This window comes from Paramormyrops kingsleyae, chromosome 21 (genome assembly GCF_048594095.1).
Source record: "Paramormyrops kingsleyae isolate MSU_618 chromosome 21, PKINGS_0.4, whole genome shotgun sequence".
In the NCBI taxonomy this organism is placed as follows: Eukaryota; Metazoa; Chordata; class Actinopteri; order Osteoglossiformes; family Mormyridae; genus Paramormyrops; species Paramormyrops kingsleyae.
In genome coordinates this window covers 11,443,081-11,469,074 of record NC_132817.1, presented here as the reverse complement: position 1 = coordinate 11,469,074, position 25,994 = coordinate 11,443,081, and the positions used below count along the sequence as shown (strand labels likewise).

General features: G+C 53.8%; 2 protein-coding genes across 3 annotated transcripts; one reads left to right on the top strand and one right to left on the bottom strand.

Annotated features, from left to right (window-relative positions):
• The first annotated feature begins 1,016 nt into the window (after positions 1–1,016).
• LOC111847534 (myocilin-like) lies at positions 1,017–4,854 on the top strand. Its single transcript, XM_023818794.2, has 4 exons — positions 1,017–1,635; positions 3,134–3,199; positions 3,342–3,446; positions 3,538–4,854. The coding sequence occupies exons 1-4, from the start codon at positions 1,221–1,223 to the stop codon at positions 4,326–4,328; spliced, it is 1,377 nt and encodes a 458-aa protein (XP_023674562.1). The 5' UTR covers positions 1,017–1,220; the 3' UTR covers positions 4,329–4,854.
• A 328-nt stretch (positions 4,855–5,182) lies between these two features.
• prrc2c (proline-rich coiled-coil 2C) lies at positions 5,183–25,198 on the bottom strand. 2 transcript variants are annotated; one of them, XM_023818987.2, is made up of 34 exons: positions 24,831–25,198; positions 22,249–22,419; positions 20,459–20,636; positions 20,179–20,291; positions 19,840–19,965; positions 19,492–19,757; positions 19,325–19,407; positions 18,918–19,045; positions 18,741–18,828; positions 18,490–18,661; positions 17,897–18,407; positions 17,655–17,809; positions 17,326–17,566; positions 16,945–17,146; positions 14,337–16,748; positions 12,617–12,771; positions 12,377–12,531; positions 11,967–12,249; positions 11,702–11,787; positions 11,430–11,624; positions 11,089–11,340; positions 10,772–10,864; positions 10,551–10,652; positions 10,285–10,471; positions 10,003–10,203; positions 9,675–9,796; positions 9,440–9,582; positions 9,109–9,343; positions 8,795–8,896; positions 8,368–8,574; positions 8,107–8,210; positions 7,410–7,536; positions 7,088–7,312; positions 5,183–6,867 (listed from the first exon to the last, which is right to left on the bottom strand). In XM_023818987.2, exons 2-34 carry the CDS (start codon positions 22,361–22,363, stop codon positions 6,604–6,606), a joined length of 8,028 nt encoding a protein of 2,675 aa, XP_023674755.2. In that variant the 5' UTR covers positions 22,364–22,419; positions 24,831–25,198; the 3' UTR covers positions 5,183–6,603. The 2 variants fall into 2 exon arrangements, with proteins under 2 accessions (XP_023674755.2, XP_023674754.2); XM_023818986.2 differs by having other exon boundaries at positions 10,003–10,471.
• Positions 25,199–25,994: the final 796 nt, after the last annotated feature.

Genomic DNA, 25,994 nt, shown 5'->3' with positions numbered 1-25,994 from the left:
GCATACATCGGCTTGTTGACTGAAGAGGGTGAGAAAAAGTAGGTCCTGATAAGCAACTTGATCTAAGTGCTATTCTGTAGATCAAACACAGAAGACAGGAACTCACAGTGAATGGCTATAGAGAGCCAATGTGGTGAGACAACGAGACGTGCACCATGAAAGCTTTCTGGCCGCAGACGCACTGCAGCATTTTAAATCTGTAGGTGTTTCTCAGCACAAGCTGGTGAAGCTGTCAGTAAGGAGATATTGTATGCATGTTGTAAGCATGAGATCAGACGAGCGTCTGGACTAGGAGCTGAGATGCGGATTCTGACAGATCAAAAGTTCTGATCCTCTGGATGTTTGATTATGTAGATAAGAGAGAAGTAAAAGTAGAGCCAACGATAGACGTACCAACCCAAGAGTTTATATCCAGAAGAGAGACCCAAGCAACGGGGACTGCAAGTCAGAGAAACCCCTCCTCACAAATCAGGAAGGCTTTCTTGCAGTGATTGACCCCCCCCTTCCTTCCAGAACCTATAATCCACATGCCCCACCCCTCCCTCAAGCTCCTCCCCATAACCAGATAGGTTTATCATGCTAAACATCAATCACAGCCTCATTGTAATCTCCCTTTAAGTGCACCTATCATTTCTAAATGAACAATACATTTGCTACTACTGTGCAGAGAAGCTATTGCATAATGTCATTACAAATAACTTGCATTACAGTAAAATAAGCACCTGCAACACAGTCACACAAATATGGGTGCGTAAGGAATTCAGGTACTCCACAGACAAGCGTGGCACATAATTGAAACAGTGTGTTTTGCTCACTTACCGTAAGTTTTTTTTCCCCCTCAGTCTCAAACATGACCTGGAATGTTCCGGTCGTCACTGCATCCCACTGGCCCCCGTGCCCCATTACACAGGAACAGTATTGCCTTTTCTCTAAACCCCCCTCCACTCCCACCCCCTTTGTGCAAGACTGTATAAATACAGAGTCCCGCAGCCTGGCCGCACTCAGAACCTCACCGGGAGCCGGCAGAGGTTGACCAGGACGGAGAAGGGAAAGGCAAACAGGAGCGTGGGGGACACTGGAGTGGAGATCACGGAGGAGGCTGAAGAAGCAGAGTGATAAAGATCTGGACAAAAGAATCAAAGCCTGAGGAATCTCAGCATAAAACCAGGAACAAGACTCACCGGAAGCCAGACAGCAGATCTGACGGAGCGCCGTGCAGGATGTGGATCCCATTGGTCGCCTGCCTGTGCTGCCTGCTCGCATCCAGCAGTGGGCAGGAGAGAGCCTCCTTCCGGAGGGGCAATGACCAGCGGGGGCGCTGTCAGTACAGCTTCACAGTGGAGAGCCCCACAGAGGCCAGCTGCCCTGCCGCAGGGGGGCCTGAGTTGGATGGGGTCAAGTCACGGCTGGCCTTGCTGGAGGTGCTGGTGGGCAGGCTGACGGGAGCCGGGGAGAGCGTTGGGGAGTGCGCACAGCTGCGGAGGGAGAAGGAGCGACTGGAGAGGCAGGTGCAGGAGCTGCAGGGCCAGTTGGGTGGACTGAGGCAGGAGCTGGAGAACCTGAGGGCCAGACCGTGCCAGACGGCCTCATCTGCCGGGGCCTCCGCGCAGGACAGAAGCCAGAGACCCCTCAGTGGTGAGTGCTGTACCTACCAAGGGGACTGTGACTGGAAAGTACCCTCAGACAGGGACTTAGCATTAACTACACATTACAAATTAGCCAGTGTGTTTGTGGAATGGAAGCCTTCATTTATTACTGAATAGAATAGAAGGGAATGGAATACCTTTATTGTCATTGCACAACTGTCACTGCACAGGTACAATGAGATTTAGTTTGCAGCTTCCGTACTCGATGCCATTACTAATACTAAATGAACTAAAAGTAGAACAGAGGTAAAAATGGCAGTAAGTAGTAAATAATAAATAATGAAAGCATCAAAACCGGTACAATAAATAAATAAAAACCCAAAGAAAGTGATTCATTAAAAAGAACAGCAGGTTCAGTATGATGGATCCTGAGCATAAACGTAGACTGTGCTGAGGCAGGTGCCATGAAGCGAGCTCTTGACCCAGAAACAATACTTGAAGCAGGGTACCGTTTTGCAGACTGGCTACTCACCGTGCCTGCTCGGCCCTTCCCAAACTCTCTGGAGGGGTGATTGTGTCCATCTGGACCTCTTTTACATTTTTTATGGCCTGGTAGAAGAATGGAATTCACTGGGAGGGGGGTGAACATGTGGAGTCCATTGAGGGTACCTTGAATAGGGTTGCCCTCCAGAGGAGGTCAGCTCATACTGAAAGTCATGCAGTGCCATTTAGTCACAGCTGCTGAAGCAGGTCAGGTACAGGTGTTCTATGGTCTATATTGGGGCTTTGCTCCACCCATCGTGTTCATGGAAACTATCATTTATCATCGTTGATCTTTTTAGAACTCAATACACTTTGCAAATGGAAAACTGCATCTGCTTACATTCATACATGTGTGGCCGCAGCTGGTACAATGAAACATCTGAGGGCAGAGGCTCATGCTAGAACGTGGGCTCTGCTGGTAGCATAGGTGTGATGCCGCTGCGGTCTGCAGGAGCCAGACGGTGCCACTTCACTGGTGCTCTCATGCCAGTGCACGACCATATCTGGCTCAGAGCTGCTCACAATATGCTCAGTGCTCGTCTTTTCAGCTGCTTCACCTCATCGTCAGATTATTGCTCCTGGTCCATCGAAGGAATTTCTAAGTGGAGGAGCTTAAAGCCCCTGCAGATGCTGGCTGGCTCAGACATGCATTTGGAGGAGTATTACGTGGGGAATGGTTTTGGGGTGCGGTGCAGAGAACCCCACCCTTAGCTATAAGTGCGGCTTATTCCAGTTCTACAGGGAATCACACTGGGACTTGCAAGCCAGACACAATCTCTCTCTATGGAGATGTCATACCCGAGACGATCCCCATAGAGTCACAGTCTCTAGCTGTGTGTAGAGTCTCGATGTACGAAAATGACAATTGCTATTTTCACTCCAAGTCTGTAATCTCAGGCTTGCAGTCATGTATCACGCATTTGAGCTCATGCGTTAGCCTTAGTGGGCTGACATCGACATCATTTCTCTGCTCCTTGTACCTGACGCTTCTCTGTTCTCTGCAGGGTCCAGCATCTTCTCCCACCTGGTGTCCAGGCCCGGAGATCCAAGTGAGATGGACGGAGTCAGTGGTAGGGTGTACAAACACACTGAGCATCTTCACACTGGTTCCAGAACCTCAACAGCCACCACATTCCATGATACATGTTCAGTTTCAGTGCTGTACAATACTCCTGCTGATACTACTGGAGTTCTCCTTTCAATTGGTTGCAGATTCCATGATGCAGCAGGGAAGAGTTGCTTATCAAGAGCTTAAGGCAGAAGTGACAGAGGTGCCAGCATCTCGACTCAATCAGAAGCCTAATCAGGAGAGCACAGGTATAATGTTTGTCTGATGCTGCCCCCTAGTGGCAGAAACAAAAACCCTAAAACGACAGCTTTGTTTCCCACGTGATATTTCTCTCTCCAGGGTGCGGGGAACTGGTATCAATCAGGGAACCGGAGACTCACCGCAAGGCTGACACCATCAACGGGAAGTATGGGGTGTGGTTCCAGGACCCAGAGCCTGGCAGGCATTACGGGCCTGAAATGGTATGGCGCATCGACACCGTTGGGGCTGATGTGCGGCAGCTGTTCGCCTACGAGAACATGGACCAGCTGGTCCGTGGCTTCCCCACCAAGGTGCTCCTGCTGCCGGAGCCCGTGGAGAGCACAGGAGCCACCATGTTCCAGGCTTCCCTCTACTACCAGCGCCGCCGGAGCCGCACCCTGATCCGCTACGACCTGGCCTCCGAGAGAGTGGCAGCCCGTCGTGAGCTGCCGCACGCAGGCTTCCACGGCCAGTACCCATATTCGTGGGGGGGCTACACAGATGTGGACCTGGCCGTGGACGAGAAAGGCCTTTGGGCCATCTACAGCACCAACAAAGCCAAGGGAGCCATCGTGGTGTCCCAATTGGACCCCAACACCCTGGAGGTGAGGAAGACCTGGGAGACCACCATCCGCAAGAACACCGTGGCCAATGGCTTCATGGTGTGTGGCCGCCTGTACACATTGGCCAGCTACAGCTCGCCAAACACAACCATCAACTACATGTTTGACACGGCCACCGGGCAGCTAAAGGCCATCGCCGTACCATTCCGTAACCTCTACCGCTACAACAGCATGGTGGACTACAACCACGCCAGTAAGAAGCTCTATGCCTGGGACAACTTTCACATGGTCTCCTATGAGGTGCAGCTTGGGAAGCCAGACATCTGACAACACAGACGACCAATGGACCTAAACCATCGCAGCTCTGATAAGAAGAATGATTCTTCAAAAGACAAGAGGGGATCACTCCCATCCAGCAAGTTTTGAGGCTAATACCTTCAATATCCACACCTGGGCCTATTTAAGCTTTAATAAGTGATGACTTACTAGAAGGCAAATGGGTAAGGCCACTAGGAAGCTGGTTTCAGAAGGTATCTTCTGGCACACCAGTGCCACCCACACTCCACGCTTTGAGACATCATCTTCCCTGCCTGCCGTGCAGATCTTAGGTTAACAGGACCAGGTAAAGCAGGTTTAACAGCAATGATTCCTGACACGAAAAGGCATCCATCACACGCCAATGCTCTTTAGGATGGCTTTGAGTGGGATAGTAGAATTGACAGCTACTGGCTCACCACAAATGATTTACATAGCTGCTTTACTGCTAGAGAGGTGCAGCAATACGTTTGTTTAAAAAAATGTCAATGTTTGTATAAATATCTAATCTGACATTAAAAAGAATCTATTCCTATAATTCCCATCTCGTTAAATCTTCATAATTAATCTCAATTTTCCAATTTCATAATACACATCATTGAGTGTCACTAGTGGTCTTAGGGCTGCAGGGTTGGGGTTCAATCCCACCCCCAACCATGTGTCCAACCTGTGCAATTCCCTCAGGCCCCGTGGGTTTCATCCAGGACCCCTGTGACCCTTAACTGGGTAAGTATTTGGAAGAGGTGTGGAGAATTCATCTGTCCATCCTCTCGAGGACAAGAAACAGCTGCATGGCAAAACAAAAATGAGACTGGAGCGCTCTGCCCCCCAGCAGAACCGGATGGTAACGACTCATCTGCCACAGAACTTTTTATAGCATATTATTTTATTAGTTTCTGTAACCAAACCAAGAATGTAAATAAGACCGTACATATTTCAATACAGCGATGTAACCCCTGTACAAGTGAGACAAAAAAAAAAAAAAAAAACAGAAAAAAGGGGGGGTTGCCCCCAACCATCCAGAGCAACATCCTATCTCTACAAGGTGGCAGGAGGCAAGCAGTACAGGCTGACCTTGTTCTGGCAGGGGTCAGGACAGGGGGCTAAGAAACCGTTTGGGGGGGGTGGGGGGCGTCTAGGTGAGGCTTCCGGTCATTTCACAACACAGGAGAGAAAAAAAAAAAGAAAACACCCCTTTGCTTAAACGTGAGAACAGCAGCTCTGGGCCGGGTCCTTGGCACCCGTCCACACAGGGTGCTTATTCAATTAAAATCAATCCCCTGCAAAACCGGCACCCCCGCCTGTGCCCCCCCCCCCCCCTTTTACATAAACATGATGTCACCTCTAAAGGCTACACCATTTTCAACTGTCTACTCCAGGAGGACTACCTGGGTACAAGGGAGAGAGACTAATACGCACGCATATGCAGGGGGGGGGGTTGTATGTGTGACCCCCGCCCCCATCCCAGTCCCCCACACAGGCGCACATCTGAGCACAGCCGGGAGTGGAGAGCCAAGACCCAGCAGACAGAGGGCGTTTATCATGGCATCGGGGCACAACCGAATTGTCAGCGTCGGACTGGGACTGGGACGGGGGTGACTTAAAAAGCCTCTCAGTCTACAGGAATAAAAAAATAAAGAAACAGGGGGGCGGGGGTGTCATGGAGGCGGCTTACAGTACAGGCCGCGATCGATAGCAGCTGCATTACATTTCCTCACGGTGGGGGTGGGGGGGCAGGGAGGATGTGGGCGAGAAACAAAAGCAGCTAGCCTCAATTCTGGCTATGCGGTCAGGCTGGTTTCTGCAGGGGAGGGGCTGGCCTGCGCTCGCTAAAATACCTTTTTGTATTAGGTTTTGATTTTACTACAAAACAAAATCAAAAAAAAAAACCTGCCTTCCTAATTCATGTGTGATTCTACCTAAAAATATGGGGGGAAATTAGATATGGGTATTTAAAATTAAAAAAAACAAAACAGCGATGTGAGCAGCAAACGGGAACACCTCGTCTTGCCGCCACTCGGCCAACATGCGGCTCTTGACGCTCCTGCCCCCCACGGGGTGAGAGGCACTCAACTCCACACAAAAAACTGACCACGCAACTGACCCTCTGGGGGGGTGGGGGTGGGGGGAGAGCATGAGAAGCAGGTATATGGGACTGCCCTGTCTGGACATGGCATCCCTCACCTTACCCCCACTGCCCTGTGAGTGATGCCAGTGGGTGGATGAGTGAGGGGCTCGAGTCTCCACCCCCACCCATCAGGGAAAGCCCCCAGGACAAATGAGCTCTCTACTTGCCCTCCTCGGGCTTGATGGACTGGGGTTTGATGGGGCCGGTCCGCACAGGCTTGGCCCCAGACATAGGAGGCTTGTCGGTGTCGGGACGCTCTGCGGCACCACCCTGGTGGTTGGGGGCACAGGTGTCGCCGGGCTTGCCCACGGCCGGATCCCCCCGGCCGGGCTTGCCCACGGGCCCCTTTAACTGTTGCTGCTGCTGCTGCTGTTCCGAGAAGAACTTGTGGGTGGACTGGAGAACCTCAGCACGCTGCTTAGCCTGAAAGCCACACAAAGCGGTCCGTCAACACACATGTAGACCAGATGAACGCCCCCCCTCCCAGAGCAGGAAATAGTTTCACTCCACACCTTCACCAGGTTCTAACTGGAATTCTGATGCTCTGGATCACCCATATTAAGCAGTGTGGGGAGGGGCAGTAACCAGTCACTGTAAATGTCAGATGTCAGATGTAAAGACAGGAAGTGCCGTCACATCTCACCTTCAGATCCTGCTCGGCCTTCAGAGCCGCCTGGGTGCCCCGGGGGCCCAAGGGAGGCCCAGAGGGGCCACGGGAGGGGTGTTGAGGCCTGGGGTGGGACATGAGGCCAGAGCCCACAGAGGAGGACATGGGCGGGCCCATGGGGGTCCTCTGCACCCCACTGGGGAACGAGCCACCGTGGGGGGGGCGGATAAGCGGGGACACCAGGCTGGGCTGGGACAGCATCTGAGGGGGGGGTCAGATAATCCATGTTGGGCAGGCTCATCCTCTGAATGATGTGTGGAGGGTGCCAACATGCCCCCCAGGAAGGAAGTGGACTCACCTGGGGGTTGAACTGTCCTGGGAAGTGCTGGGGGATGCGGATGCTAGCCGCGGGTGACTGGAACTGTTTCTGGTACAGCATGCTGTTCATCTTACTGGACTGGCTGCTGGGACTGGTGGAGCTAGCCCTGCAGGTGGGAGAAGTGTCCAATCAGAGAGGGAGAGCACTTATCAGGTGCACTCACCCACACACAGATTCCACATATTTAAAATCAAGATAATCTAAAATCTTAAATAGCCTCTGATAGTTTTTTGTTTCAGATTCATACACACAATTTTGTCACTAGACAAAGTTCGCCGATTCATTTACTCGCACGTCCTAATTTTCCCAATGCATCCCTGGTTCAACAAGGGAGGGGTCTGTGTTACACTTCTTTAACCAATAACAGCCTTCATTGTATTACATCACCACATTAAATAAAACCAATGATTTCTGTTAAGCGGCAAGGAGGAAAGATTAGCAAAATACCAATTTTAATAGTAGTATTAAAAAGAACAACAAGGTTCGAATCGGTGACTGTCCCAGACTCGACAGCTAGAAGCCTTGAGCACCAAAGTGGCGATGTCATACAATGTAGATGGTGATTGGTTAAAGAAGTGTAACAAGCCCCTCCCTTGCTGACCCAAGGACACGTCAAACATCCAATTAGACTCACATTAAACAGATAAGAGGCCGAATGAGCAGCACAGGCGCCTACCTGAAGGGGCTGGAGGTGGGGGTGGTGCTCCTGCCGCTGACAGGGGGCGTCCCCGGCTTCACGTCCATGCCACCGCCGAACAGCTTCATGTCCATCTCGCACACCTGCGCAGTTAGAGAATGTCAGCACCAAACAGCAGAGATGTCAGCGTCAACCTCAAAGAGGCCTCTTTGGGAAGCGGGAGAACCCCACAGCAGTTTGGGAGTCTGAAAGCCATATCCTGAAGCACGCCCCCCAGCCCCGGAGAGGAGCCCCACTCACCTTGCTGGAGGGTTGCATCATGCCGTGGGCGCTCTGGCTCACCAGGCCTCGGTAGGGCTGGCTCCCTGGGGGCTGCCGGCCGAGGCTGGGTGCCGGGGCCTGGTGAGGGGTTGGTGGCAGCGACTGAGGTAAGGCCAGCAGAGGCTGGCCACCTGACGAGCTAAAGTTGGGCACAGAGAGCTGGGAGGCAGGGAGAGGCACCGTCACCTGGAAGACAAGATGCCAGCCTGTCATTGGCCAGGAAGCTAGGTGGGTGTGTGTGCCCCGTTCGCCCACCGCAGAAATGCTAAATGGGATAACATCCCTGGGTGGAGTAATCCTGTCCAGACTGCCCCGAACTGAGATGGAGTTCACACATTTAAAGGCAGTTCCTGCACCGAGAAGCAGGCGCTGGGGACAGGCCGGGCTCGCATGGGCTGGCACGTACCTGCTGGAGGGCGGAGCTGGCCTGCGTGGAGCTGTAGAAGCTGCTCTGGCTGGGCTGCTGACCCGAGTAGAGACTGGAGTGCTGGCTGAGGCCCTGGCGTGCCTGAAGGGGAGGGGGGACAGCCACCGTCAGGAGGGGAAATCATCACTGGGATATTTTTTGCAGGCCGCCTCCACACATGGAGAAACTGCCCCAAGGACACACTGTAACCTAAACTGGGCTCCAGATGGCTCATTTGGGCCCCTTCAGTGCATCACTGTTCCAGGTTCACTAAAATCTCTATTCACCAAAGGTGGGGCGACGCCGCAAAGCACCTGGATAAGATGCGTGTCGATGAGCTGCGAGCCGCCCAGCCCCGACGGCTGGTTCAGCTGCGGCTCGAACAGGATGGGGATGTGCTGCGTGCTGGAGGTCTGCTGGAAGGCCAGACTGGACTGCGGCTTGCCCAGATCGGGAGGCTGCATGCCAGGGTAGCTGTGCAGGGCCGTGCCCGAGAGCATCAAGGGAGAGGGCTGGGACAGGCTGTTCTGCATGAAAGCCTGCTGTGACCTGCCAGAGGCAGAGAACAGAGCTTTACCCTGAGCTGTATGCCAAGACAGCAGTTGAGTTAGTTCCTGGCGAGCGGTCTGCGATATCGACGCTGACCTGTAGGGCTGCAGTGAGGAGCTAAAGAGGTCCTGGGGCTGGGAGACGGGTGGCCCGGCGCTGAGGCCCAGCTGGGGCTGGTGCTGAGGCTGGCCTTGCAGGGGCGCGTAGATGGGGATGGGGATCTGCTGCACGGCCGTGGGCTGCAACGGGAAACCGCACAATGGAGACTGGGACTGGGTTTGGGGGGGGCTACGAGAGGTGTGGACAAAGAGGCGGGGAGGGGGGGGCATACCTGCGAGAGTGTAGGCTGGAAGGCCTGTTGCTGGGCCAGGGAGGGCGGGGCCAGGCGGGGATGCGGCGTGTTGAACAGATGACTGGTGTCCATGTAGAAAGCTGGGATTTGGCCAGCAGACCCTGGTGGGGGAGGCAAAGGGTCTCAAAGGGCCTTGTTGTGAGAGCACCCTCCTTGGGTTGAAGGGGGTGAATACAGATTCAAAACTCTACATAGCTGACCTTGGGCTGCCGTTTCAAAAAATACAGATTCAAAGCTCTTTACAGATCTCGGGGAGGCACAAGGAGCCTTGCATGAGCCTGTAGGGGGCGCAAGGCGAGAGACCCACCTGCGGCGGACTGGGATACGAAGACCTGGGGCGTCTGCTGCTGCTGGGGGAGCAGGGGGGGCACGCAGCCCAGCTGGGAGAAATGACCACCGGAGACACCCACGCTCTGAATCTGCTGTGGCTTCACCTTGCAGATGTTGGGGGGGTCCGAGGTGGATGTGGGCTTGGTGCTCAGAGATGATGTGGTGTAGGTTCCCGAGCCTGACAGGGACAGGCTCGTCACCCGGGGGCCCGGAGGCTGAGGGTCGCGTGACCGCGGCGGGAGGCAGGCCGGTCCCTCACCAGAGAGCGAGGTGCTCGGCGTGACTGAGGCCACGGGGATCTGAGGCATGGAGGCGCTGGAGAAGGAGCTGAAGGAGGCGCTGCTGCCGCCCCCACCGCTCGTGATGGGGGAGGCCGAGGACGTCACGGGGGAGCTCTTCTCCCCGAGACTGGGGGAATTCTCCCACGCCTTACGGGCTGACTCCATCTGCCAGAGAGGGTAGGCGCTTTAGACACACCTCCGCCACAGCAAGGGCACGGCCACGAGGGTAAGATGGTGGCGGTACCTTGAGGGTGAGGTCCACAGTGGCCGGGGAGACAGTGGTGAGGCTGGAGCTCTGCTGCAGGGCCTCTCGGCGGGGCAGGGGCAGGGTGTGGGGCAACGCCACCTGCAGGACAAAAGGAGAAGACACTCCAACACTGCGCCATGGTTCTCAGTTTCGAGGAACAGGCTAAAGAGGCAGAGAACAGCACCACGCCGATAAAGCGCGAGGGGGCAGGCACTCACGCTGGCTACCAGGGTCTCCTCAATTTTGCTGCTGCCCGTGGGGACGCTGTCAGCCAGCGAGGAAGATGGGGTGGTATAGTCCATGACAGACTCCTGGGGGAACCAAGGACAGGCTCATTTACCACCCTGCCTGAGCTCTAAAACCCGAGAGGCGAACATGAGACCCAAACAGCACACAGTAATGTTAAGCCGACTTAAAACTTTTGGAATACTGATTCAAATGACTGAATGTGCTGCCTGTTCTGTAACCTGAATCTCAGAGAGCATATTAAGCTGACCACCCTCAGGAAATAAACCTCCAGCCTTCCAGCGGTTACCTTGGAACCGCTTCCGTACTCTGACGCTGGCACAGCCATCATGCCCTCGATGTCGGCGCCCAGCTCAGGGACCTTGCCATCCTTGCTGGGGGAGCTGGGGTCAGCTCCGCGGGGGCCCACGGGACCCGTCTTGTCCAGGGACTCGGCGTCAGTCTGCCTGCAGTCCTTGGCCTTGCGGTTCTTCAGCGATCGCTCCTTGCCGATGGGCCCTGGCTTGTACTCCTTTGTCTCGGGGGTGCTAAGTTCTGGCAGCTAAGGGGGGAGGCAGTTGGGCCACATCAGTCACTGAAGGGGACAGCACACTGGAGGAGCAACAGGAGGGTGAGATGGTAGGCGGGTACCTTCTGGGTCTTGATGGGCCCAGCCCTTGGCGGCTTTGGTTGCTGTTCCTTGGGCTCCGGCAGCTTGTTGTCAGAGTTCTTCTCCAGAAGGGCAGGGGCAACATCGCTGTCCGTGCTGCCTGCCGAAGACGGCGCGCCGAACTGGATGGTGTCCATGCCGAGCTCTGCAGCACCCTCTGTGCCTGCCTTCGCACCCTGTTCCCATGGAACCTGGTCAGATCATGGCCTTGGCACACAGCGGGTCAAACAGACACCGGCGGACAGCAACTCACCTCCGGCGGGATGCTGCCAGCGAAAGACGTGAGGGGCTTGTTCCAGGCACTGACTGAGGGGGGCTGGGGTGGGCTGATGGGTCCAACTGCAGCACAGTAACAAAAGGTGGTCAGGCTTCACCATGCAGCCGTCATGACCCACATGACTGATCCGTTTACTCATTTTAGGACCCTTGCTTTGGGTGTCCAGAGAACTGCCTGAATGGTACTCATCCTTAGGTTACATGATGTTTAAAAGGGGATGTCTCCAGCCACTCAGACTCACGTTTCTTGATGTCGGAGAGCACGGCTGGACTGCTCATCTTGTTCTCCCAGAGCTCTGTGCCCAGGGTGCTGTTAGCCTGCCCTGCCTGCAGTGTCTTGCTGGAGTTGTCAGGGGCCACGGGGAGGGCAGTGGTGCCCTCTGCTGGCTGAGGGGCAGCGACTGCTGCAGAGGGGGTGCTGGGCTGAGGAGCAGGGGCGACCTGCTGTTGCTTCTTGGCAAACCTGGGGGGCAGTTTGGAGCCCCCACCTCGACCTTTCTCACCGGAGCCCTTCTTACTCCAGTTCTGAGGGTGACATCGCAAGGGACAGCAGGTGAAGGTGGGGCATCAGGACTGAGGGCATGGTCCCTGAGGGCATGGTCCCTGAGGGCATGGTCCCTGAGGGCATGGTCCCTGAGGGCAGGCGGCTTACCTGCACGGTCAGCTCCTCCTTCTTCCTGCGCTCCTCGTCCTGCAGCCGCTTCTGCTGCTTGCGTGACACAACCTCGGTGAAGCCGTCGTCATTAGTGCTGGACTGCAGGTCCTCCAGGGTCGTGACCTCGGGGTGGTCATCGATGATCACCACGCCTGTGGAAACCAGCCTCATGGTTACGCCCGATGGAGGACAGATGGAGCCCCCCCTGCTCTCCTCCATCACCACAGAGACACTCACTGGCGTAGTTGTTCAGGTCGAACTGTGACAGTGCGTCGGCCTTCTCCTTGGGCTTCTTGGCGGCCTGCTTGGCGTCGTCCTTGCGCCGGCCTGCTGAGTCCTTAGCCGCTCGCTGAGCCGTGGGGCCATGCGCTGCATCCGGGTTCTGGGCAGCACTGCCGGTTGGATCAAAACCAGTCAATTCTTAGACCTGCTGCTCGAGCGGCATGAGCACAGAGGCCCCCGTGGTCGGGGGAGGGTGGGGGGGGCAGGGGCAGAGCAAGAGGCAAACGAAGGAGAGGGAGGACACAGGACAGGACAGGCGCTGAGCTCCCTGGAGGCCGTGGTCAGAATTAACCAGAGCTACATGACTGTGCAAATGCAGCCAGAGTGCCACCTGCTGGCACAGATCTGTTGGAGACTTTAATGGAAAAACCTCCTTAGGCTCACCACTTTAATCACAGCTGCAATGATTTTATACTACAGTAAGCCCTCTTCCATTCGCGCGTGCGTCACAGATCCGCAAACATTTCATTGGAACCGAGCTTATTTGCATCCAAGATTTTTTCGAACATCTGTGAAATCCTCGAAACCCCCTACAAAAGTGTTTATGTTTAATTTTCATAGTAATTTATAAATGTAAAATTTGCAAGAAAAAATTAGTTAATGAAGATTCTACTGTGTTTTTGGGGGAAGTTCAAGACATACAATATAAAGCATTTTAAAAATCCCTTAAACGTGGCTTTTTCATGGAAAAGTTCCTTTTTATGTACATACTGCACATAACCTTTACAAGATGCGAATCCAATTCGCAAAGTTTATTCCCTTTGGAACTGTCATGACCTGCTAATCATTCATAATCATCATTATCTAAAATCAATATTCATCATTGGCGAGTACCCATACTGTTTTTTATAATATTTTTAATGTTTGTATATATTTTTATTCTCTCTTTTGTGGTTAGCGCATACATAGTATTTTTACAACTTATTTCTGCACGTCTTCACGTAATTTTTAATTGACTGAATACCTGTACCTTCTACGTACAGTACGTTTCCTTTACGTATTTAAATTGTACCTTACGTATATGACTTCTGTCAATAAGTTTACAGTCCCGTTCGTTTACTCATTTTACCTTTCTGTGAATGCAAAAGAAAACTGCAGCCAACGCCGTGTTCTATGAATTAGTAGGGGTAACATTAGTATACTGTACTGTAAATGTGCTAGTGTGACAAAATTACGTTCAGTGATACCATACTCTTTACATCAAACATTTGTTTTTTTTTTTAAGGTAATGTATTAAGCTAACTTAAATCAAATTGTTTCGGGAGCATATTTACGGTTTAAACTATAGAAATAAGCACATATTACCATTTTTAGTGACTAACTTCCACGAATCCTCCTCATTCGCAATGGGTTCAGGAACATAACCTTGCAAATGTCCAAGGTCTTACTGTATTCCAATAGAAAAAAATATTTTTAACTGAAAAATACCCATTATTATTTAGGGGTATGGGGTGAAACACCATTAAAAATACAAATTTACATCCATTTCAGTGGAAGCTTTGAAGCGCTACACATGAACAAATCAGACGCAGAAGGTGAACACAGTGGCTGGGGAATCCTGCTGAAATACAGGAAGCGGGAGGCTGCGGTAACCCAGACAGACAAAGCAGGCAAGAGTGAAATGAGACAGCAGGAAACAGCGGCATTCCTGTGCCACCAGCTCCCCAAAACTCACCCTCTGCGTGCCACTTTGGCCCCGGCTCCTCCACGTCGCTCGCCCTTGCCTCCCGGGTAGCCGCGGCCCGCCTTGGTCCCAGCGTTCCCCCTCCGGTTCTGGCGGTCTCCTGGACGCTGGCTGGAAAAGCTCCTCTTAGCAGCTGCGGATGCCTCGCGCTTGAGGGTCACACCACCCTCCGCCGCAATCTTCCCCTGGCCCGCAGAGCCTTGGACAGGTGCAGAGGCGGCTGAGGGGGTGGGGGCAGCTGCCCCCGCGTCCAGTGCTCCCTTCTTCTCATCCCGCTCCCTGCGCTCATTGAAGTCACTGCTCTCCGACGCAGTCTCCCACTCTTCGTTGGCCTGATCTGAAGAGTTCTGATTGGACAGGTCCGGGGACTTACTCACAGTTGCAAGGACAGAGGGCCCCGTGTCTGCTGGCCCCTCCGCAGCAACAGCCGGCTCAGAGGAAGAGGCCTCTGCTGCAGGCGGGGAGCCTCCTGAGGACTTGGGAGCGGCTGGAGGGGCAGCAACAGGGACGGACGTGGTGGGAGCCTCTTCCTCGGCCTTCACCGCTGCCTCACGCTCCTTCAGCCTTCGGAAGCGAGGCGGCTTGTCCTGCCTGGGGGGCCGGGCTGGCCGCGGCCTTCGGGGCCTCTCCCGAGCCGCTGCCCCTACCTCACCAAACTTCCTGCTTTCAAACTTGGGTGGCCTCCTGTCTGCAGGAGAGTTCTCCTTGCGGGAGGCTTCGGCCTCCTCTGGGTGGAAAGTCTCCATTGGTTTGTTGGGCCACTGTGAGACCTCCCTGGGCCCCAGCCTCCTCAGGGGACCAGGCCTTGGGGCTCCTCTCTCCCTGGCCCCACCCCTGCGGCCATACATCCCACCACGACCGCGTCGTACGGGCTCACCCTTGGGGAGGAACCCGGGTTTGGGTCGACCGTCGTCCTCTCTGCAGGAGACCTTATCGGTCGCGCCGGTGGAGCCTACAGCGGATGCTCCTCCCACCAGCCCAGACACTCCTTTAGAGCTACGCCGTGCGTCCCCAGGATCCCTGCGGAGCCGGACGGGCTTGGCACTGGGCTCCCGGTCTGAGGGCCCTGTATCACTGGCCGAGTCGCAGGCCTCGCTCTCTGAGTCCGTGTCGGAGCCTCGCCGGCGCCGCCGCTTTGGCAGAACCTCGAAGTCTGAGCTCTCGCTGCGAGTCTCACTCTCCTCACGGCAGCGGAAGCCAACGCCCCCGGAAGTGGTCAGAGGCAGATCGGGCCGAGAGCGGGCCTCCCTGTAAGGGTATTCTCCTCGACTGCGTCCACGGCTACCCCGGGCCCTGCCTCCATAACTGCCGCGATAACTCCGACCGCGGGAATAGTACTCACCGCGCCCGCGGCCCCTGTAGCTGGAATCGGCAGGCCAGTCCCGTTCTCTGTCACGCTCCCTCTCCTTCTCTCGCTCTCTCTCCCGTTCCCTTTCTCTCTCCCTCTCTCTTTCCTCCCGCCGGTATGCCCGGGGAGGGAGGCTGGACTCTTTGCGTGGAGGCAACTTGGCTTCTGCTGGTTTGTCTCCCACCGGCACCCTGTCCAGCTTCTCTTCTCGGGGCCCCTGGGCTGGGGTCCCCACTGGAGGCTGGGGGACACGGGCTCTGCTTGCCCCCCCAGCCAGCGTCTCCTCCTGGTCAGTGGGTGCTGGCACATCCCTCTTGGCCTCGCTGGGCTGCTTCTGGCTCTCTGGTGCACCAGAGGCAGGGGCTTTGGCGGCAGGGGCCTCCTTCTTGGCGCGCTCTCCCCGCTCGCTGCGCTCCTCCTTCTCCCTGCGCTCCTCCTTCTCCCTACGCTGCTCCCTCTCCTCCTTCATGTCTCGCAGGACAGGCTTTTTGATTGGCCCCGAGCGCCTCACGGGCCTTTCGCTTGCTGGGCCCTCTCGCCGCCCTTGTCCAGACCGGGCACCCCAGCGCATCTCTGACGCCTTGGGTTTGCTGGAGACTGGCAGGGGGAGTTTCTCAGGTTTGTGCTGGGCCTCCACAGGGGGTGTGGTGCGGATGCTGCCCGAGGAGCCAGGGGCCCCATCTTTGGACGGCTTGTCCTCCGGCTGCTCCCCAGAATCTGAGAGCTCCAGTGTCTTCTGGGAAAGTGAGACGCCCTCCAAGCGAGGCTCCTCCAGCTTCAGGGAGTGACCAGAGCCCTGCGAGACGCTCCTCTTGAGGCCAACCTGAGGCACTTCTTCAGCCTCGTTGCCACACGGCAGGCCGGCCTCCTTCAGCTCAAAGGCGGACTCCACAGGGCTCCGGTCAGTGAGCAGGAGCCCTGCGACGTCCACTTGGGGAAAGCCGGACATGGCCTCCGATGGGAAGAAGTCGCTCTTGCTTCTGGCCTCCAGTTGGCTGTGCTCCAGGCCATAAGCAGCGGGCAGCCCTCTCTCCAGATCTACTCCCGAGTCCAGCCTGGAGGGGGGAAGGAGCAAAGCGGAATCATCAGCAACATAACTGGATATATCAGACATCAACAGCCTTTCCTGTACAATATCACAGAGCTTATCGACACACATACAAAATGCCCATCTCTGTCTCCTACAATCCACAAGGCCAAAAGCAGAGAGGAAGGCCCTGACTCCAGCAGCTGGCCAGCTCTCATCGCTACCTGGATTCTTTGGTCCCATCCTGCTTTTTGGGGGGCGTGACAGAGGGCAGAGGCTCATAGGCGTCTGAGCCCCACACCACACGTGGCTCATTGGGCAGGCCATGCTCCCTCGCAGGGCGCTGGCTGTGCTCAAAGGAGTCCGACCCTGAGGTGGCGCTGTCCGCGGGCTCTCTGCGGACCACCTGTTTGGGGGGCATTCTCCCTGGGGTGGGTGGGGGGACAAGAACGTGCTTAAAGGTGCTCAGACAATGTCACGTGACAGACTTCTGACATAAGTTAACTGACACATAGACACCCCCCAGAGACTGATTTGCAACCCGAGCTAATCAGAGCACATAAGCAAGGTGGGGGGTGAACGCCGGACACCAATGTTCCACGCACCTGGCAGCATGGCCGTCATGTCCAAGGGCGGGCGACCTGACATCAGACGGGGGTCCATGTAGGACTGCATCATGAGCCAACGCGGGTCGAAGCCCATGGAGGCTAAGTGCTGAGGGTGCGGCCCGAGGGGCTGATAAAGTGGCCGGTGATGCGGGGAGGGGACCGGGGCCCCAGAGGGGGAGACAGCGCCTCCCTGCTGCTGCTGCTGCTGCTGCTGCCACTGCTGCTGCTTCATCTGCTCCTGAGAGCAGTTTAATACACATATCAGTACGTTTCTCACAATGAAGGGAGAGAACTCCATAAGGGGTGTGCTGAGGGGGGCGCCATACCTGCTGTCGGAGGAAGCGAGGGGGCAACGATTTCTGAAACTGCTTGGAGTATCCAGAGGTGAGCGAGGGGCGCAGGGCGGCCCCCGATTCTCCTTCCACTTCGGGAGCAAGTGCCGGGGTGTCCTCGTATAAGACGGGTGCTGCGGTCTCCTCACCTGGACAGGCAAAATACCACCCCCACTGCTTAGCAAAATCTAGGGGGGTGCCACATACTCGGGTCATGGTGTGGCGATGCTTTTTACCCCGCCTCTCCTCCAGGTTGCCCCCATCTCCTGTGGACGCCTGCTCCGCTACGCTGTCCTGCCTGGCGGGTTCTGCCCCTAGGTCCGGGCTGCAGGATGCCCCTTCCGGAGGTTCAGACTGCCGGGGCGAAAACTGCGCCTCCTCCCCATGGGTGGGTTCCTCCTCCAGTGGATGAACAGGGGTAGCTGGGGTCACCCCCACCGAGGGCACATCTGTTACAGTCCCACCACTGTCCTCCCGTGACGAGCCAACAGGGGGCGAGGCCTGGCTTTCGGCAGGGCGGAGCTTTTCATTGAGTCGCTTCAGCTTCTCGGCGCAGGCGGCCAGCCGCTGCTCCTCCTCTCGACGTTCTTCCTCCTCGCGCCTCCGCCGCGCCCGCTCCACCGCCTCTGACACCTCCGACTGCTTCTTACGCCGCTGCCTCCATGCCTCAGAGTCCTCTTCAGCCACCGCCGGCTGCTGCTTTCCCTGTCGGGGGGCGCCACCTGCCACGCCGCGGCCCGTCTGAGCCTAGGAGGAGGTCAATCCCGGTTCAGCCGTGGGGACCCTCCTCACCGTGAGGAAGCATGGCGACCCAGCACGGCCTTCCTACCTGGTACTCCTGCTGCTGCGCCATCTTGCCAGCCTGCTGTCTACCTCCAGGAGACACAGCTCGGGGATCTCCGCCATCGACCCATGATCCTTTGCCCACAGCCCGGTCCTCGGAGCCCTCTGGGGCCTCTGTGCTGCGCTGACGAGCTCGCTCCACTTTACCCATCCAGTCCCTGCATGGAGTGGCGCCAGTCAGTTAACCACACAGCCACCACGGCCACTGCCGCAGCCATCGGCCTTCCACACACTCACCAGCTGTCTGCCTTGTCCTTTCCTGTCTGATTCTCCTCGTCGTCGCTGAAATTGAGCTTCTCTGTGTAGTCAACCTCCATCTGGGCACCTGAGGAGCAGAGGCAACTGTGAAAAGGGCCCAGCGTCACCAGCATCCCGCCAGCAAGCCCCACACGTCTCCCCCACAGCCACTCGTACCGGCCCAGCCCTCGTCAGCCTCTGTGTCCAGGTTGTCCAGCTCCTTCAGCTCCGTGGCACTGATGATTGAGGGCCGGTCGGGGTCCTGAGGCCAGGCCTGGGAGGGCCGACCGGCAGCCCGCGGGCCTCTGGGGGCACAGGGGGAAGGAGGGCATCGCCATTATAGCAAACTCGGTGCAGGGCAGCAGCGGCACCAAATGAGTGCCAAGCAGAATCCATTCAGTTTAAAAGGCCAGCTTAATGAAATTTAACTAATCGCTTGACAGGACATGACATGAAACAAAACGGTAACTCCGCCCTCTGAGAAACACCCACTGCAATCAGAAAAGTCAAGGAAACCCTGAGGCCTGTTTTGAAATAAAGTTTGATTCATGAGAAACCTTAACTCTGTAGCTAAACCTACTCACTTGGCTCCATCCTGCTGTGACATGGTGGGTCTGAGGCTGCTTGGAGGAAGGTTGAATGCCATCCTGGGGTAAGCGTGAAACATCTGCGAGGGGAGGGGGCAAAATGAGTCCAAACGGGAACAAGTTACCTGCAGATAGAGCACTATGCTCCAGTAGACGATACTCACATAAGGTGGCATCATTCCGCTGAAAGGGGGATGGAACTGGGATGGCGCCCCCACCTGGCCAGGCTGTCCCCCATTCAGCTTGGGCTGAGCGCAGGGGGGCAGCCGCTCCCGGGCCTCCTTCTTATCCTTGCGAGGCTCAGTGGTCCCTGCGGTGGGGGAAGGCGTACTGCGACCGCCCTCCTCCTCGGACACCTTGCTGTCCATCTCCGAGGGGCTCGGCGCCGTGTTCAGATTGCGGCCACCGCCCTCACGCCAGCTGCCAACATCTGCAGAGACATGGTAGCACAAGCTGGTGAGTCATGGCCCGGCTGCAGTGCCGGCTTTGCCTCCGACCCCATGACCACTTACTCTGTGGCCTCAGGCTAGGGCCCGGTCCATAGGGCTCCTCCTCCGACTCCCCCGGTTTGTTAGACTCGCCGGCTGCCTGCAGGCTAGGAAACTCCTGCTGGAAGTGGCTGTTGACTCGGGCTGGCCCTGAACAAAAAACCCACGGTACCGTCACATCTTTTGAACGACAGTAAAGATTGTTTCTATATAACTCAAGTTGGTTAAAGTGGAACCGAAGCTTAGCAGCCACTAAAGTAGCCACTTAGCAGCTCAACTGTTGCCAAAATATTTTGATAACCAGGCCAGGAGGGGGCGCCAAAGCATACAATAATGAGAGCAGAGGGGTCGAAGGTCACCTACCGTCTGTCTGCCCAGGTTGTTTGTTGGCTGCCCAGGAACGGCTGGCGCTGACAGTTGCCTCTGAAGGCTGAGAAGTCCCTTGTTTGGGTTGAGGGGGTGGTGTTTCCTGTTGCCTGGTGCATGATACAGGGAATGGAGAACATTTCAAATTGAAAAAATGCACACAATGCACAAAATACTCAAAAGCTGGGGGGGGATTAATTGATTAAAAATAATCTATAAAATAGTTTTTGTCCCCTCCCCTCATAAAGGAGCCCCAGAGCAGGCAGCCCATCCTTACCGCTCGTCACAGGGTTGGTCCTGCCGGGACGCCCAGCCGCTGCCGTCCCTGGGTACGATGTTCACGTTGGGGTCGTTGCCTTTATTCTCGGCCTTCAGGCTGGGCAAGCTGGCTGGGGGGGGCATGCGCCGGCTGGCAGCAACTTTGCCCAGACTCTGGAGCCCATGTCTGGCAGCGACTGCAAATCAGAGGCATGTTGGACAAACGCGGCACCAGGTCATACTGCACACGGACAGCATTTCCATAGCCAATCAATAGGCACAAAAACAGTTAAAGTAGGAGATGGTTCACTTTGGTAAAGAGCCACCCAGATTTAAAAATGCAAATGAGCTTCCTGTTCGTGAGCCCAAGCTGGAGTTGGCACCCTATTCAGCTTGCTTTCAACTGTATCAATTTTTAAACTCCTGCCTGAACCCACTTAAAAATTTAATTATTCAAAAGTTAGTGTGCTTTTACTTTCATAAAAAAAAAAAACAGATTTCAGAATGCTTAAGAAATTAACCAAGCTGCATTTCCTAGATAAATTTACTCAAACACCCCAGATAATGACTTTATTGACTGGTGTGAACCTAGTGGACAGAAAAAGATGATGGTCACCAGTTACCCCTGAAGTGCATTTGGGGTGAAATGGTAGAGATTGTACCGGACTATAAGGCCCTGGTTGTCTATCTTGACCGCAAACTGGACTGGTCTATGAACTGGTCTTTGCAGTGCCCTCTACATGAAGAATCAGGGCAGGCTGCGTTTCCTACAGAGGCTCAGCACCTTCATAGTCTGCAAAACAACGCTGCGAATTTTCTACAAGTCAGAGGTAGCCAGTGCCTCCTCCTATGCCTTCGTGTGCTGAGACAGCAGTGTAAAGGTGGCGGACACCAAGAGGCTCAACAACCTCTCCAGATTTTGGTCTATCATGCATGATTCTGCTCAGCCACCCTACATTGTGATTGAAAAAAGAAGCACTTCCACCCGGGTACTGAACAACAAAAAACACAGCACAAAACATCTGAGGACATGATTCCTTCTGATGGCCATAAGATTCTGCAACAGGTAACCAATTAGGACAAGTGCCATAATACGTACAATGCCACCTATTTTTAATCGATAGATATTATTTCAAATGCAATATTTACCATACCTATCACCATAATGACCCACCTATTTATTTATAATCTGTTAATTTTATACATTGATTGTTGTATGTGGTACTTTGTACTGTCTTTCTCGCTGGGTAGTTCTGTAATGTGCAGTCTCAATTTCCTTCAGAGGAATAATGGTTCTTATTTGATTCTGTTTAAAATGTAAACTGATTCAATCTGATGACAGACAGACCTCTCTGTATGTTCAGGTCAGCCTTAAAAACAGACAGAAACCCTGTGCCATTATCATCCAGGTTCATCGACCATATCACTTATATAAGCTCCAAAAAGCATGTACAGCACCCATGTGACCCTCAGCAAATCCACAGTGGTTCCAGACACCCTATTCACAAGAAGAGAAGGGACTATCCACGTCCAATAGCCCATTTTCTCATTTCAGCCAAGGAGCACAGCGACAACTTAAGAACATGTCACCCTCAGATGGTCCATGAAATACAAGGGAAGAGAGAGTGACAGCAACAGTTTTCAGCTTGAGCTCCACGGCTCACTTTTCACCCTGACGGAAACGAAACAGAACAAGGATGCCGAGCTTTGAGGTTCCATGCCAGAATCGGCCCTGGCTGATGAATAAGCGTTACATGATAATATTTACAGTCTGACTGGGGGGCAAATTCACATTTTGTTTCTCCTTACCTGCTGTTTTCTGGGTCTCCAAAGACTTGCCCTTGTAGGTGTTAAAAAGGCTAAGGGTTGCATACTTGGTCTTGCCATCCTTTGCCTTGGTGTTTTGCCCTGACTTCTCTGACATTTCGCTGGAAACTCATTGAGTCTGTTCCCTTGGCCGCAGCCCTCAGAACCAGCCTCCTGCCAGGAGATTGAAAGAAACAGAAGTCAGGCAAAGGCTTCATTTTGCAAATAACTCAACAGTTCACCCACCCGAAGGAATCAGAAGAGAGCCTCCACACCACCTGGATTCACTCAAGTTGTCACCTCTCTACATTCAAATTGACGGAAGCATCGGTTTAACTTTGCATAGTAATCCTTAGCTTTTAGTACTAATTAACAGTGTTAAGGGTACCAGAAATAAGCTCATCCTTCACTTTTGCATTCTAAAAATGTTTCAATAAACGTTAACATCCTTGAAAAGGAGACAACTACAGGAGGCTTATGCAGTGAAGGTATGTTTGGAAAAGCTGCAGGCCACCTGCAAAGCATCATTGTAATTGATAATGCAATGTCAAAAGGGGCACAAACAGCATGTCAACGTACCACAACTGCAGAGCTCTGCTTTAAAATGCGAGCTCTGCCGAACAGAACCAAGCATCCTGGTATTCATGCAATTCATCCACAGGGTGAGGACACCCTGCCCCCATGCGAGCCAGGGCATATCACCCCAACCCTGAAGCTGGGTCGTGCTTGCCCATAATCCCATGACACACACAAGGCATAAAAGAGCAATTCATCAGTGAATCTTACAAACACTGTCGCTGTGATCTGTAGGCTAACGTTTAGATGTCTCCCACTGCAGTTTCGAAATATAAGCACATAGGAAGCAGCCAACAGTATTGATTGAGACGTTTGTCATGGTGGGGGGGGGGGGGGCACTGAAAACTGCAGGTGATGGGGGACAGAGCTAGAGAACACCAGAGATGCTCCCAGATGAAACTGACCACCCAATCTGCCAAGCTCCCCAGGTGATGTGGGTGGAACAGAGGCCTGCTACCCATCTGATTGCTGGTCTATCCCCAGGGACCAGGACTGCACTCTCCATCCAAGAAAGACCTGCATCAAACTGACTGTGACCTATCAGCCATTCCAGTGTGGCAGTCACCAATAACCAAGTCTGACCAACAAGAAGGGTGAGTGCCTTCGCACATTCTCACTGTGATCAGACCTGTCCTCTAAACACCCAGTCCAGACATTTCGGTTCAACTTATCGTTACTGCTTGTGACTGGTCATCCTTCCAATTCTACCATGTTGACCTCTGCAACCCAGACTTACTTTGGCCCCTCTGTTAGACCTGTGCAACCCATCTTCGGACCTGAACAGTCCCATCTTTTCTTTTGGAAACCACGCTAGAATTTTATGGTAAACTTTCTGCACTGTCTGCATCATCTGCCTCGATTTCACATCGCAAATGGTTCTTGCAACCTAAACCGATAACAATACAAACTACGCAGTAGTTTCTGGCCTGCATTTGCCTTTATTGTATTATAGCCCTGTGTTTGTACATTTTGCACTTATTTATAATTGTAACTAGTCTATAATGACACGAAGCCAGAAAAAAAAATCATTCTCTGACCATGTATTTTCCCATGATTATCTAACCTAAACATCATTGCGACCCATAAAAAACTCCCAGAAAACACGAATTTACATCATCTTAAAGCCCCTTGGTAGTGTTATCGGAACGATCATTTAATACGTTTCGCACCTCTTTAACGGGACTCAAGACACAGGTTTTACTTTCGTTTACAAGCAACTGGGTCAGTATGACGAGTTCAATCGAATCCGTGAAGCGATTTCCTAACCTCCAGAACAACTCTACTACTCCTCAACCCGCAGGAGTCCTCAAGACATCCCAAATATCCCAAAAATTAAAAACAGATTTAGTATAACCCTTTAGACTACGGAAAATGGATGGGGGTTGAATTAATTAAAACGAGAAGCCACTCGGCCGTATTTCCAGGGCCGGCTGATCACAAAAGACAAACGGCTGATAGACAGATAGCAAACGTGCACTAAACCGTAACGTCCTGGATCACCCAAATAATCAGCTACCCCTAAAAAACAACTAGTTAAGGAAATGGATGTTGGCGGCATTGTGAGGGGGTACGGCTAGCGTGGTACAAAGGCAGCCGATTAGCTAAGAGACAGGAACTCGGATCATCACCGTTGCACCAATGCTCCCCGGAGAAAGAGGGTAAAACGCGGCTAATTCCTGGTCTCATTTTAATAAATAAAGGCTAGGCGGAACAGTAACCCAACGCCGACCAGGGGCAAGCAGCTAGTCGGGTGATGCGGCGGCGTCCCCGACGACCGCGGCCTCTTCCACCACACGGCCCTCTATCCCCCGGGCCGTACACCTATTGGAGGTGATGGTGATAACGGCCCGTGGCGTGTCCGTCGCTAGCGGTAACCAGCTAACCGGTTAGCGGCGTACCCCCCGACCCGCTAGCGCAAGCAACGGATGTTGCTTTTCTGGAACCGCCGGTCAGTCCGCAGCCGGTTCTCCCCTCAATTCTGCCCATGCGTCCGCAGTCGAGACGCCTACCCGCCTCCGCCGGTCCGTCTCCTTTTCTCGCCGAGCAGGCGTCTGGCCCGTCCCTTTCCAGTCCGTGTGGCTAGCTCGCCTGGGCCCTGTCGGTCGGTCGGTCCGTCCGGTGTCCTCGCTTCCTTTACGGGGTCCCGTGTGAGAGTGGGACAGCGGGTACCTCTGTCGGTGCTCGTTCTCCTTCCCGTTTTCTCTCGGTTCAATGCACCTCCTTTTTATTTTTCCGCTCCTTTGCCCCGTTCTTATTTATCCTTTTTATTATTATATATATATTTTTTTTTCAAACACGCTCTCCCGAGAGACGGAGCGGTTGGAGTCGAATGAGGCCCCGCTCGCGCCGCGGCCTGTCGCGCGATCAAAGATGGCAGCCGGCCAATCCGCGGCCGCCTGACGTCATCGCGTAAGGACGGCAGCTGCGGCGTCTGTTACCAGCGCCGACTGACCAATCTGCCAGTGCTCGGCGGCGGTCGTGCGCTGATTTCGGGTCCTGGCTAGACAGACTAGACAATGAACCAGCTCTCATCGGAAACGGCGAAGCCTGAAACCAGGCTTGTTAACAAAGACAATAGATAACGGAGCACACTTATCCGTATACGGGACGTACTAGTGAACGGTTATAATTTGTTTCATTATTAATAAATAACAGCACATAGCAGAACGTTAGTGTTAAAGTAAAATAGTACAATATTTTAGCGCTAATATTTCGGCTCGTGTATTATTTTCGAATTATTTTCAAGGAAGGAGAGCAGGGAAATGGGGGGTATCGTGCGAAAACGAAAAATTCTTTCTACTAAGTGCACAAAATGGAGAACACAATATTTTCTTAAATTACACTGTAATTACGCTATGCCAAACATTTTGGGAATCCATAATATTGTATTTGTGTTACATATGCTGCTTGCGTTTGGGAAAACTGCAAACTGGAAGGAGGGCGATCTGATATCCGCTACTGTTGGAAGGAACGGTAGGGCTATCAAAAACGTATTTCAGTGCAGACCTCGCACTGTACGACATTTGTACTGGTGGTCTTTCGTCTGTACTGTGAAGCACATTTTTCCAAGTCATTTGTGGATGACATCTCTAGAACCTTAGGTGTCACGATGACAAGCGCTACCCACTGAGGGGTGTAAATTTATTTCCGCTCAGAAAAAAAACAGGAAATCA